The following is a 13,300-nucleotide window of genomic DNA, read 5'->3' on the forward strand; positions in this document are numbered from 1 at the left end:
ATGTACCAGCCACTATTCATGAGTATTTATTGTGCCTACTCTATGTCAGAATCAAAAGGCAGCCTGCTGAAGAGGTGATGTTGCTGTAGTATCCCTGGGTTAATAGGATCATATGGAGCTCAGAGGTCATTTAGTATGAGGAATTAACTTTATAGACAAAGAAACTGAAGCCTCACATACCCACATGTGGAGAGAGATCAATACATCACTTTTATTTTTAAATTTACGCGTCCCTCTTGTGACAAATCTCACCGGGTGGGAAGATCTCTCTAGCAAGGCAGAGAGTTGCCTGGAGCATTCAGAGTTAAGGGGTTTGTCCAGGGTCACACAGGACTTGAACGTAGGTCACATTGGCTCTTTGCCATTTGGCCTCCCCTCCCCCCCCCAAAAAAAAGGAAGGAAGGAAGGAAAGAAGGAAGGAAAGAGAAAAGGAGGGAGGGAGGAAAGAAGGAAGGAAGGAAAGAGAGAGAGAGACAGAGAGAGAGAGAGAGAGAGAGAGAGAGAGAGAGAGAGAGAGAGAGAGAGAGGGAGGGAGGGAGGGAGGGAAAGAGAGAGAGAGAAAAGAGAGAGAAAGAAAGAAAGAAAGAAAGAAAGAAAGAAAGAAAGAAAGAAAGAAAGAAAGAGAGAGAGAAAGAGAGAGAAAGAGAGAGAGAAAGAAAGAAAGAAAGAAAGAAAGAAAGAAAGAAAGAAAGAAAGAAAGAAAGAAAGAAAGGAAGGAAGGAAGGAAAGAAAGAAAGAAAGAAAGAAAGAAAGAAAGAAAGAAAGAAAGAAAGAAAGAAAGAGAAGGAAGGAAGAAAAAAGTAAGAAAGAAAGGAGAAAGGGAGGGAGGGAGGAAGGAAGGAAGGAAGGAAGGAAGGAAGGAAGGAAGGAAGGAAGGAAGGAAGGAAGGAAGGAAGGAAGGAAGGAAGGAAGGAAGGAAGGAAAAAGAGAGAGAGGAAAGCAATAAAACTAGCCAATGTATCTGTGGAATTTGACTGTGTATATAATGTCCCACACCCATAGTCCCCCATCTCTGCAGAAAAAGATGTTAGGCACGTTTTCTCAAGGGGATAAAGACATTTAGGTTCTTCATTAAGCTGGCAAACCACTGTCTTCCTGTAAATGCTTTTTGTTATGTAGGAAGGGCAAAAATCGTGATCCAGGGTCCCAGTGGGCCCTTTTTCTGACCCTGGGGTTAAGAGATGGTCTTTAAGCCAGTTATCAGTCCTAATTATGCCACAGCAGGCTTAAGAGGCGTCTGAGCTATTTGGTGGGAGCATCATTTGGCCTGTGGCATAACGCAGCCGCTGTTTCTGTTTGGACATGGAGAGGTTGCACAGGTTTCCAATTCAGAAATCAAGATAATGTATTTACTGGTTTCTACATCAAAGATTTCACCTATAAATATGTCCGGATGCAGAGCTGTGTTTAGAGCTGGCTTAGTAACCCAGCACTTTCAAGTTTACTGTCTTGGGGAGCCACAGAAGGTCTTTTGGGGGGAGGGGGTGACATGATGACACCTGGCCTCTAGGAGGCTGATTTTGGCAGCTCCATGAAGGACATTAGAGATGGGACATGACAGGAGCTGAGGGAACATTTAGAAGGCTATTGCAAAGGGTCCAGGTGAGAGGCGATGAAAGCAGAGGTAGATTGGTGGATGGGTAAGCTGGATGGAAATGGGACCAATCTGAGAAATGTGGAGGTAGAACCTAGAAGACCTGAAAGCTGATTGGATGAGGGAGAGGGGAGGAAGAGAGACATAGGTCACCATTGACAGAAACAGAAGGACCAATTTTAGAGGGAGGCAGAGAAGGTGATGAGTTCACTTTTCATGTATGTAATAGATAGACATGGGAGGTATAATTTCAGTGATCTGGGAAACTCCCTCCACCAATCTGGGTTGTCTTAGAGAGTTTTGGAAAGCACTGGCAAGTTATGTGACTTGCCTAGGGTCACAAGCCAGTATGTGTTAGGGTGGGGAATTGAACCCAGGTTTTCCTGGATCTGGGACTGGCTCTTTATCCATTAGGCTGGACTGGCTCTTTATCCATTAGGCTACACTGTCTCTAAGGAGAGCTGAATCTGTCTAGATATACTAGCTAGGAATAATGTGTGTAAAATGGTTCCCCAGCCTTGAAGAGCTTTATAAGTGGGAATCATCATCTTTCTAAAATTTCATACAAGTAATTTTTAAATGTTGGTGGGATAGATGAAAGTCATTATTATTTTTATTTTGCACAAGTAATTTTTAAACCCTGGTGGGATATCCAGGTGTAGCTATATAACGGAAGTTGGATTTCAGTGACTGGAGCTTGAGGAAGAGATTAGGACTAGAAATATAAATTTGAGTGATCTGTAATAATAATAATGATGATGATAAAAATAACTAGCATTTATATAAGAGCTTTAAGATTTGCAAAATACTGTATGATACCTACCATACTGTGTCATACATGTAGGATCTCATTTGGTCTAAATAATGACCTTGTGAAGGAGGTGCTATTATTTTTCCCATTTTACAGATGGTGAAACTGAGGCACAGAGCAGTTAGGTGAATTCCCCAGAGTCGCACACCTAGTGGGTGTCTATAGTGGTGGTCACCAAAGTCTCAAGAGGGAAGGGAATCATCAAAGGGGAACATTTTGAAGGGAAGAGGAGACAAGGAAGGTAGAGGCTTAGGGAACACCTGCCCTTAGGGGACAATGGTGAACCAACAAAGGAGGCTGAGAAGGAACCGGCAGATAGGCAGGGAGAAAGGGGCCAGAAGGATGGAGTTTCAGATATTTCATAAAAGTCAAGGAAGATGAAGACTGAGAAAAGGTCATTCTTTGGATTTTGCAGTTTAATAGACACATGTGGCCTTGGGAGAGAGAAGTTCCAATAGAGCCCTGGGGTCAGAAACCAGAGCACAGTCATCCTTCTCAGACAGAGTGGACCATGGTGGGGTTTCCCATAGCATGATTTGGGGTGACAGCACAAGAGAGTGGGGGTGGGGAGGAAAGGAGAAATGAGCATGCTAGAAGGGTTTTGGAAAGGGCCTGGCAACAGATCATGCATTTGGGTCTGAAGAGCAGTCTGCCTGAGCCTGCAGGGCTCCTCCCCAGGCTGGAGACAGGGAAGGAGTGATCCACAAACACCCCAGAAAGCACTAGTCAGGAGGCTCTGCCACCAAATGAGCTCCATGACCTCACTTTGCACGTCTGTATGGGGTAAACCAAGGGCTTCTGTGGTCAGAGGAGCTGGGTTCAAATCTTGTCTCTGATGCTTACTACCTTTGTGACAGGCCTTCACCTCCCTGGCCTCAGTTTCCTCAACTGTACAAAAGTGGGAGGGGGAAAGGATGACTAGATGACCTGGGAGGGAGTGTCCCCTTCATTCTAAACCTCTGACCCTTTGAGGCTCCTCGTGACCCACCTCCTGGTCCCCACTGCCCCAAACCATGGCACCCTGAAGTCACATCTCCTCAGAGATAAAGTCTTGGCATGAGAGTGGTGCAGGATGCTCACGATGAGCAAGTCAGAGCAGCGGCCCTCCTGCCTCCCAATTCCTGCCTCAGGCCTCTTGCCTGGGCCTCCACTCTTCAGCCCAGAGACGCCGGCAGCCCATGAGCCTGCCTGTCTGAGCGCATCCACTTTCATTCCAGCAGATATCCCAGGTCACTGGGCAATTTCTGTTCTGGGGGAGGGGAGGGAAGAGGGCAGAGCTGCCAGCCTGGCCACGCGGGGCTCCCGGCTATCTGAGAAGAAGAGAAACATTCTTCTCTTTCCTTGTTGGCCCTCGCTCGACAGAGCAGCCGGGGGGGCTGCCCAGTGACCCCTCCCACCTTCTTTTCTCTTCTAGAACAGAGAACCAGTGGATCTGAAGGTGGCCATGCTGGAGATGGTGGAGAGGCTAAAATTCAAGTGTGGGGACCCAAGAGTGAGTATTGTCCGGGGCATCGATTGGGGGCTGGAACACTGGGAAGCCTTCCATTGTCCTTCAGCCAAGTACGGGCTATTGCTAATGACATCCATCTGAACGTTGCATTAAGATCTAATTAAGCCTGCCTGTCAGAACCAGAGCAGGGCTTCTAACAGGCCTAGAGATAAAGTCATTTATATTCTCCCTGTTTTCCATTTATGACTTCCAATACATAATCATTCATTGTTGTCCCTAAACTGTAGACAGCAATATTTTAATCCTTTCTGCTGTGTCTTTGATGTCTTCAATGACCATTCAATTCAGCAAAAAAAAAATATATATATATACATATATATACATGCACAGATACATATGTATACACATGTGCATACACATAAATATTGTGTACCCATACATGTGCATATCTGCACTGCTCACAAACATATATGCACACATATATACAATGCAAATATGCCTGTGTATGTGTGTGCATACATGTATATGCACATATAGACAAATGTGTGTATATATGCATATACACATGTGTAGGCATGTTTTCCTGAATTTAATAGTTGTTGAAGATAAAAGTATGTACATATAAAATATAACATATGCATGCACACACAAATATACAGACACCGTATTTTATGTGTATACATAGATGTATATACACATGTGAGTCTATAGTTATATGTGCACATATATATATAAACACACATGTGTGTTTGTTTATGTAGACTGTGTGCATGTATGCACACACAAATCTATGTGTACACATGTGTGTATGTACATATGTGTGTATTTTGCTGGATTTAATGGCCATTGAAGATATAATATATGTATATATAACTATAAACACAAATAGATCTACACGTGTATATGTAAACATATGTGTGTGCACATATAGCTACATGTATAGCATATACAAAATGAGTTTGTGTATATGCATATTGTATTGTTTACATATATTAGAGATTAAATTAGAGATTAAACACACACACACACACACACACACACATACACACACGAGACATGAATCAGCCTAATGTCTCAGGCTAGCTAGGAATCCAGTCTCATCCAGTCGGTGCCCACCGGGAGAAGCTTTCTCTATTTACAAGGAACCAGCTGCCTCCAGGAATGCTTTTGTCCTCATGACCCAGAGTCTGGCGAGGGGGATACGTTAAGCTTCCGGGCTGTTTTTCTGCAAGATGTTGGGGGCTGGAGGTTTGATATTCTGGAGCAGCACAGGCTGTGGGGATTATGAGTAACCCACTCTTTTTCTGACCCAGACGTTTAGTAGGGCCCTGGCAGGTGTTGGTGCCAGCTGACTGCGCTGGGGAGCTGGTGTCTCAGAATCACATAGAGAAAGGAACCTGGATTTTGGCGGGGGGTGGGGGGTGTTCAGGTAAGAATGAAGAATTCAGCTCCACTCTGTCAAATGATTGGGTTCAATTAAAATCGACTCAATTCAATTCATTCTGATCCAACAAGTCTTTATTAAGCTTTTTCCACTCAACATAAGCTCATCAAGGGCAGGGACTGTTTTTGTATTTCCTCTGCTTAGCACAGTGCCTGGCACATAGTATGTCCTTAATAAATGCATTGATTGCTACTATGGTAGGCATACAAAGACAAGGTGAAAAAAAATATCCCCTGCCTACGAGCAGCTTATGTCTTACTGAGGGTCCACAGCATTTGGATGGATAAATAAATACATGCACTATGATTTGAGAGGAGAGAGAGAGCACTGTCAAAGAAGGGGATGGGGGTAGAGAGTCCTTCTTCTTTCTGTGTACAGCGAGCTGGCTGCCTCCAAGAATGCTTTCGTCTACATGACCCAGAGAGCGATAAGGGAGACAGGTTGGGTGATGAGTCTGAAAGTCTTCTCATCTCACTATTTATTTATTTATTTATTTGTTTATTTATTTATTTATTTATTTATTCATTTATTTATTTATTTATTTATTCATTCATTCATTCATTTATTCATTTATTCACTCATTCATTTATTTGTGTTTATTTACTTATTCATTCATTCATTCATTCATTTACTTACTTATTCATTCATTCATTCATTCATTTGTATTATGTTTATCTCTACCCAGGTGTCAAAATAGTGCAGTGGATAGAGCACTGGACCTGGAGTCAGGAAGACCTGGGTTCAAATGCAGCCTCAGACACTTATTAGCTGTGTGATCCTGGTCGAGTCACGGAACTGCTGTCTGCCTCAGTTTTCTCATCTGTAAAATGGGAATAATAATAACACCTATCTCCCAGAGTTGTTGTGAGGCTCAAACGAGAGTATTTGTAAACTGCTTTGTGAACCTTAACTCTCCATGTAAGTGTTAACTATCAAGGCAAAGAAGCAGGGGAGAGTGAATCACATAGCATATAAACACATGTATTCTCTTTCCCCCTCCCCTCACTCCCTACTAATTAGGCAAAGGCATGAATATCACCAAGATCCCTACAAAGTGGCCACAGACACTAATGATGATAATAATAACTCCCATCCATTGTGTGATTCAAGGTTAGAAATTATTTTCCTCCGACCAGCCTTTCCAGGTGGGTCTTATTTTCTCTGTGTTTTACACACAAGGAAATGGAAGCTTTCTCCCCTGGGGTTGCACAGTCGGTCAGCAGCAGGACCAGGATCTGAACCAGGGTCTTCTAAGGCTTCCCTTTATACCACTCTACACTGCCTTGAATTAACTGAAGGAGGATTCCCAAGAGTGTTTCAAAGGTCTGTGGGCCAAGCATTGATCGGTGCGATCTCAGCCAGGCTCACACATTCTAATCACCATCACTGGCATCGTCTTTGAAAACAAAACCCAATAATAGTCTTCATAAGTCACATTTCTATTGCTCTTTCTAGTTATGCTTGCTTTCCTTACCATTTTATTTAATCCTCATCACCACCCTCACAGGTCAATGGTAATCATCATAGCTCACATTTATAGACCAGGTTACGGTTTATAAAGAGGGCTCTCCCCGTAACTGCCTTGTTCAGTAGGTAGTATAAGCGTTTATATATCTATTTTCTGGATGAGGAAACCAAGGCCCAGAGAAGTCAAGACACCCAAGATCACACAACTTGTAAGTGGGACTTACCAACTTACCAACACTTAGCACAAGTGCCTGGTACATAGCAGGCACTTAATAAAAGCTTGTTGACTAACTGTGTGAACGCAAGTTTTTCCTGACTTTAAGTCCTATGCTCCTGTTAGCACACTATGATTGTCTCCCCTAAAAACAAGATAGGTACTAGCCAATATAACCCAACCAACATTTGTTAAGCCTACAGACACCTTCTCAAAATCACATGATGAAAAGCATCACATAAAAATGTATCAGATTACCCCAAACCCAATCAGATTGAAATAGAGATGTAATTGTTATGTTTCCCCTTCCAAGTTCATGGACATCTAGGCCTCCAAGTTAGAAATCCCTCCCTGTCCTAGAGACAGGATGCCATCAATGACTAGAGCTCAGCTCTCTGAGTTAAGAAGATCTGAATTCAAATCCCACCTCGGACAACCAACTTTGTGACCTTGGACAAGTCATTCACTGCTTCTTAGCCTCCATTGTCTCATCTGTAAAATCGGGATGTTCATAGCACTTCCCTGCCCAGAATAGTTGTGAGACTCAAAAAGTAAAGTGTAGGCCAACTTTAAATCATTTAAGAATGACCACTTCATCTACATTTACTTTAAAGTTTCTGGAGCTACATACACATTAATCACTCTTGGTCTCGGCTTTACAAGTGTGGACAGTAATAACCCAGATACTCAGGGTATTTTCAGATTGACTAAGGGGTCTCCCTCCTGCAACAATCCTTCATGGCAATTTTTAAGCCCATTTCCCAGATGAGGGAGTTAAGGCTCATAGGGAGGAAGAGGACCTCCAAGGTCCCACAGCTAGTATGTAGTTGATCTGGGGTGGGAGCCCTGTCTCAGGACTTTTAAGTCCAGGGTCTTTCTCCCATCCTGCCTGGTGTCAGGGCTGTTAGGTATAGGAGGTGGGACTCAAGTCCCATGCCTGAGTCACTTCCCTGTCTCCTCTGTTCTCTCACACCCATTTCTGCTGGTGGTGGCTGGGGAACACACACACACTGTCTGCATTTTTATTTTTAAGACCCTTCATTGCAGGTCTTGTGTCCTAGGCCCTGCACACCTGATGCGGCTGGTTGGTGGCATGTTGGGAAGGAGGTGTGAAGTCGGGGTATTTTAAATCTATCCTTCATGCAGCAAAGACACTCAGGGCAGTCTGGTTTCCCTGAGAATGAATCAGCCTTTTTCCCAGGAGTCTGCTGTTTCCTTCCCGCCCTACAGCTTAACAAAGCTCAGCAAGGAATAGAGGAAAGATCCCTGGACCGGCAGGCAGTGAGTGAGGGACTGAGACAGCCCCAGAAGCCAGGCCTCCTGGAGCCCTGGAGCGAGTCACTGACCCCCTCTCTGGGGTTTGCTCCTGTGTCAAGTGCCTTTCTCTAGCATACCAGTCCCCTGAGACTAAGGATTGTTTCATTCCTCGTACCCAGGACCGAACAAAGTGCCTGGCACACAGTAGGTGCTTAATAAATGCTTGAGAGTTGAGCGAGGCAGACAAGACAGTCTCTAACATCTCTGCTACCCTCTATTTCTACATTTCCTTCACCCTTTAAATCCATTTGTCTAAAAGGGCAGAGTCTTCATTTTTCAATTTCTTATCACTTTTTCACTCAGCTGACTAATCCAGAGGCAGCCATCGAGTCACGGAGGGATGAACACTCTGCTGTCCCCCATTGGCTTCTCCCGAAACCCCCTGAAGCATCAGCAGGCTTGATTAGTGCAGACACTTGGGTCCCACTGGGAACACACTTCACTTTTACCTTGGAGCTAAGCAGACAGGAGATGCAAATGGCTCATTTTTGCCTAATGCATTTTTTAGACCCACTTCTCCTTGCCAGTCTGGATAGCTTTGCTTCCCTTATTTGGATTTTTTTTCCTGCAAGAGGTCCAGAGAACCAGTTAGGAGATGCAGCATGTCTCAGCTTTAAGAAAATGGAATTCTTGAAAATGCAGGAAAATAGGGTGGGGGGAGGGAGTGGAGAGGGAAGCTGGCGATTTGGGGTGGGGTGGGCTTTTTTTAGACCAAAGGATCCTTAGCTTTGATTAACAAAAAAAAGAAAAAAGAAGAGCAGAGTCCCTTGGGAATTATAGATTTAGAAGTGGAGGGATTCTTAGAGGTCATGGGATCCAACTCCTTCATTTTACAGGTGAGGAAACTGAGGCCCAGAAAAATGACTCGCCCCAGGTCACACCACTACTGAGTGTCAGAGGCAAGATTTGAACCCAGGCCTTCCCAATTCCTAAGTCCAACACACGTGTGTTCATTTAAATAGTGAACCCCTCTAACCTTTATGTTATAAATGATAAAATTATCTCTGTGTCCCCAGTGCTTTTTCTATGTAAAATTTTCTGTGTAACTTTTTAGGAACATCCTCAGTGTGGTCCTAGTCAGAGGACTAGGGTTTGACCTTGAAAGATTCCTCTTCTGGCCCCAGTTGCCACATCCATAAAGTGGGCAAGAAATCTCCAAAGTCACTTCATGTGCTAATTTTCTATGGAAAGAGACCTTGGTCCTGTAACTTGGGACAGTAGATGCAGATCTAGAAGGGACTTTAGACGTATCTGGAGGGGTTTGGGGAAGGGCTCAAGCAAGTCACTGCTTTCACTCTAGAAGGGACTTTAGAAGTTGTCTATCTGCCACCCCCTCTCAGTGGCACCTGATTTTACAGATGAAGAAATTAGGCCTAGATAAGTTGACTTACCCAAGGTCACACAGGCTCTAAGTGGAAAATTCAGAATTAGAATCCAGGACCTCTAAGTCTAAGCCCACTACTCATATTATGGTGCCGTTCTTGGTGCCTTTGTAAAGTGCTTCACATATGTTCTCATTTCATGTTCTGTGCTAAGCGCTGGGAATACAGAGAAGGGTAGAAGGCTGTCCCTGGTTCTGGATGCAAACACCTCTGTACAAGCCAGCTATCTATGGGATAAGTGGGAGAGAATCCCCAGAGGAAGGATTAGGAAAGGCTTCTGGTAGAAGATGAGGTTTTAGGAGAGAGGTGAAGGAAGCCAGGAGGTGGAGATGAGGAGGGGGAGCATTCCAGGCCTGAGGGCAGCCTAGGAAGAGGCCTGCAGTTGGGAGATGGAGCCTCTTGGAGGCCAGTGTTTCTACATGGTAGTGTGGGTGCAGAGGAGTAAGATATAAAGAAGGCTGGAAAGGTAGCAAGGGGCCAGGTTAGGCAGGGCTGTAGTAAGGAGATTCTATTCTCGTGGAGTCAGTAGGACCTGCAGCTCTTGCCAGTTACTGGCTCTGTGACCTTGGTCACTCATCCTCCCTCAGCCTCAGTTTCCACATCTGTGAAATGGGCTTGCGCTAGGCAGCCTTGGAAGCTCCTTGTAGCTCCAGATCTAGGATTCTTTGATAGACTTGATAGAGAACTAGAATCAGGTCTTTCTCCCTGCTTGCCAAACAAGCTACTGATTTGATTGGACAAGTCAGTCCACAAACATTTAAGTGTACTAAGTGCAAAGGAGGCCAAAAACAGGCCCTGCCCTCAAGAGCTTATGTTGTAAAGGGAGGGACAAGAGCTATGAGTCAAAGACATAGACCGAGTAGATGGAAGGTCATTTGAAGGGAGAAGCTGGGAGGACCAAGAAAGGCTTCCTTGAGTAAAACGGGATTTAAGCCAAATGAGGAAAGAAGCCAAGAAAGCGATGAGGAGGAAGTATAGGTTCCTTCCCCCACAGTGAGCCTCACTTTTCTTTATCTGTATAATGGGAATCATAATTTCTGAATTATCCTAGTGCTGTTGCTACATTATCTCTAAAACCCAATATAAAAAGACCCGACCCGAAGATTATTCAGGGCGATGACAGTAAGAATGATAAATAAAGGCTGAGCTGGGCAACCCAAGCCTGTCTAAAGTCGTGGTTTCTTTCTCTTGATTCCCAACCCCCATGGGGGGAGGGGGAATGAGGGAGGGATGGGAATGGTCGTACCAGAGTGCCAAACAAAAGTACTGCCTGGCAACCTGAAATGAGTTCAATAGAGCTCTGAGTTTCCTCTCATTACTTATTTTATTATTTTTTATTTAGCATTTATATAACATTTTATGATTGCAAAAGAACATTACAATTACTTTTAATAGCTAATCTTTGAGGCATGGAACAGAGCCCGGGTCCCTTCCTCTCACTCAGTGCTAATCAGTCTCTTTTGTCAACTTCTAGATTTTGAATTCACAAATTGGGGGGGGGATGATTATAAGCAAAACCTTTTTTGAATCCCCATTGTCAGCATCCTGCTGTTTATTCAGCGATGAGCTGTAGCCCCCTTGCAGGACCCATGTAACATCGAGCCTGGGCCTCCTGGTAAAAGGAAAGCAGAGACTGAAGACTTTTTTCCATCAGGACCAAGAGAAATTGATCTTACATGCTGCTGATAAGTCAATTCAGCACTGCCTAGAGCTATCAGGAAACCTCGGGTAGGTCAAGGCAATAGTCAGTTTTGGAGCCGTCATCATAGCAGAGAAATATGCTGGTCCTTTGCTTGTATCCCTGGTTCCCTAAGGATTCCAAATCCAAGTATGCCTAGCACTGAATATCTAACCAAGCCTCATGGGAAGAGAGCACCAAGCTGAGAAACTGAGTCAGAACTAGCCATGGGCTGGGTGCTGCCCAGAATCTCCAATATGATTTCTATCTCTTGAGATCATTCTGGTGGGGAATGAGAGAGGAGTGAATATGGTTTCTTCCTTTGCCCTCTCCAGCTCAGAAAATCCATTTCAGATAGCAAGAGCCCCTGAAGGCCTACCACCCACTAAAATGGTCATTGAACCCAATAAGTTGTGCCTGCCTTCCCCTTAACAGCAAAAGCAAATTCTCTCAACAGAAGGTTTGGGGGGTGAGATGGGCGAGTTTGTTTTGTTTTCGAAGTAGGGAGAAAGTGGGTCTGGTCACCCATATTTAGGACCATGGAATCATTGGCAGAGCTAGAAGGGACCTCAGAATCCATCTGCTACAATTTCCTCATGTGGGCAAATCGGCCCAGAAAGGGAAACAAGTTGCATGATATCCCACGGTTACTTCGTGGCAGAGTTGGGATTTGAACCTAGCTCCTTGACTCCAGACTTGGAGACCCTCCCATTTCCCTGCTGCCTTAATACAAAATCAATCAACCATAATGTATTAAGTGCCTAGTATTTGCCAGGCACTCCTGGAGAGACAAGGACCAGAATGGAGCAATTCTATCTTCCTTTACAACATGGAGCCCACTGACAGGACAGGCAATGGATCATTTTCCAAACCTGATAACACACACACACACACACACACACACACACACACACACACACACACACAATGCTCTCATACAACCTTAGTGATTGAATGAATCAGAGAAGGGAAGAGACCTTCCAGAAATTACCTGATGGAATCCCCTCACTCTGTATTTGAATAGAGGCCCAGAGAGCTTAAGTGAATTAGCAATGGCAAAAAGGATGGTTGTTCCAGGAGCTAAAAGCTTGAAGGACCCCAAAGGGACCCCCATTAAGAGGTTGTGTTCCAAGCTGTAACTAGGGCAACACAGGACAATTAGGGCTCTGTCCCAGGTGCCAACATTTAGGGGGTACACTTCCCCCTGTGTCCCAAATCTGTTTTTTGGAACTTCAAGATCCTTCACTGGTCATCATAGGGGTTAGGTGAGCCCTAAGAAAAGGCAAGGGAGGAAGCTTTCTATTTGGTCAGGAAGGGAATGGCAACCCTCATTGGATTATGTCTCCTGGGTTGGTCTGCCTTTTCATCTATACCCCACAACGGCCCCAGCCCATACTTTCTGGGAGATGCCAAAGTCAGTTAAAATTTTCTTAATCTTGGTATTCCTAGGCCTGCAACTTGTCTATATTGCCCTTAGGGGAATAATGCCCCATTTCTACTCCCTTCTTGCACCCCCATTTACTATGTTGTAGTAGGTATCCCTGGTAGTGGTTATCCTCATTTGTTCTTTATCTTCCCTGCCAGGGAAATTAAGTCACACAGAGAATTAAGAGTTAAAAGGGGCCCTCGGGTCATAGCAGGGATGGGACAGAATGACAGCTCCCAGGTTCCAATCATGAGTTTTCTCAGTGAGGCTTCTGCCTGGGGAATCATTTTTTGACACTTCCCCTAGAGTGTCAGTGGTGACTAGACCTCTCCCCGATTTCCTTCGGCACCCACAGATTAACTGTCATGAATCACATCTTACTCTTTGACAGGTCACAGCTTCCTCATCTCTGGTGTGGGAGTTTTTCCGTAGAGCTCCCAGGGACTATAGCCTAAGGGGAAGATTTGGGGGCTAGCTTTCCCTGACGCTCCCCTCATCCCCAGGCTTTTTGGGAAAA

At 44.6% G+C, this 13,300-nt stretch overlaps 1 protein-coding gene across 1 annotated transcript in view; it reads left to right on the plus strand.

Moving 5' to 3' along the window:
- Nucleotides 1-13,300, plus strand: part of TRIM44 (tripartite motif containing 44) — a 178,307-nt gene that overhangs the window by 22,475 nt on the left and 142,532 nt on the right. Inside the window, exon 2 of the mRNA XM_020963958.2 lies at nt 3,820-3,897. Coding sequence (XP_020819617.1) covers nt 3,820-3,897 — 78 coding nt within the window. The remainder of the gene's footprint in view (nt 1-3,819; nt 3,898-13,300) is intronic.

This window comes from Phascolarctos cinereus, unplaced genomic scaffold (assembly GCF_003287225.1).
Source record: "Phascolarctos cinereus isolate Bilbo 61053 unplaced genomic scaffold, phaCin_HiC Scaffold_9;HRSCAF=440, whole genome shotgun sequence".
Classification (NCBI taxonomy): domain Eukaryota; kingdom Metazoa; phylum Chordata; class Mammalia; order Diprotodontia; family Phascolarctidae; genus Phascolarctos; species Phascolarctos cinereus.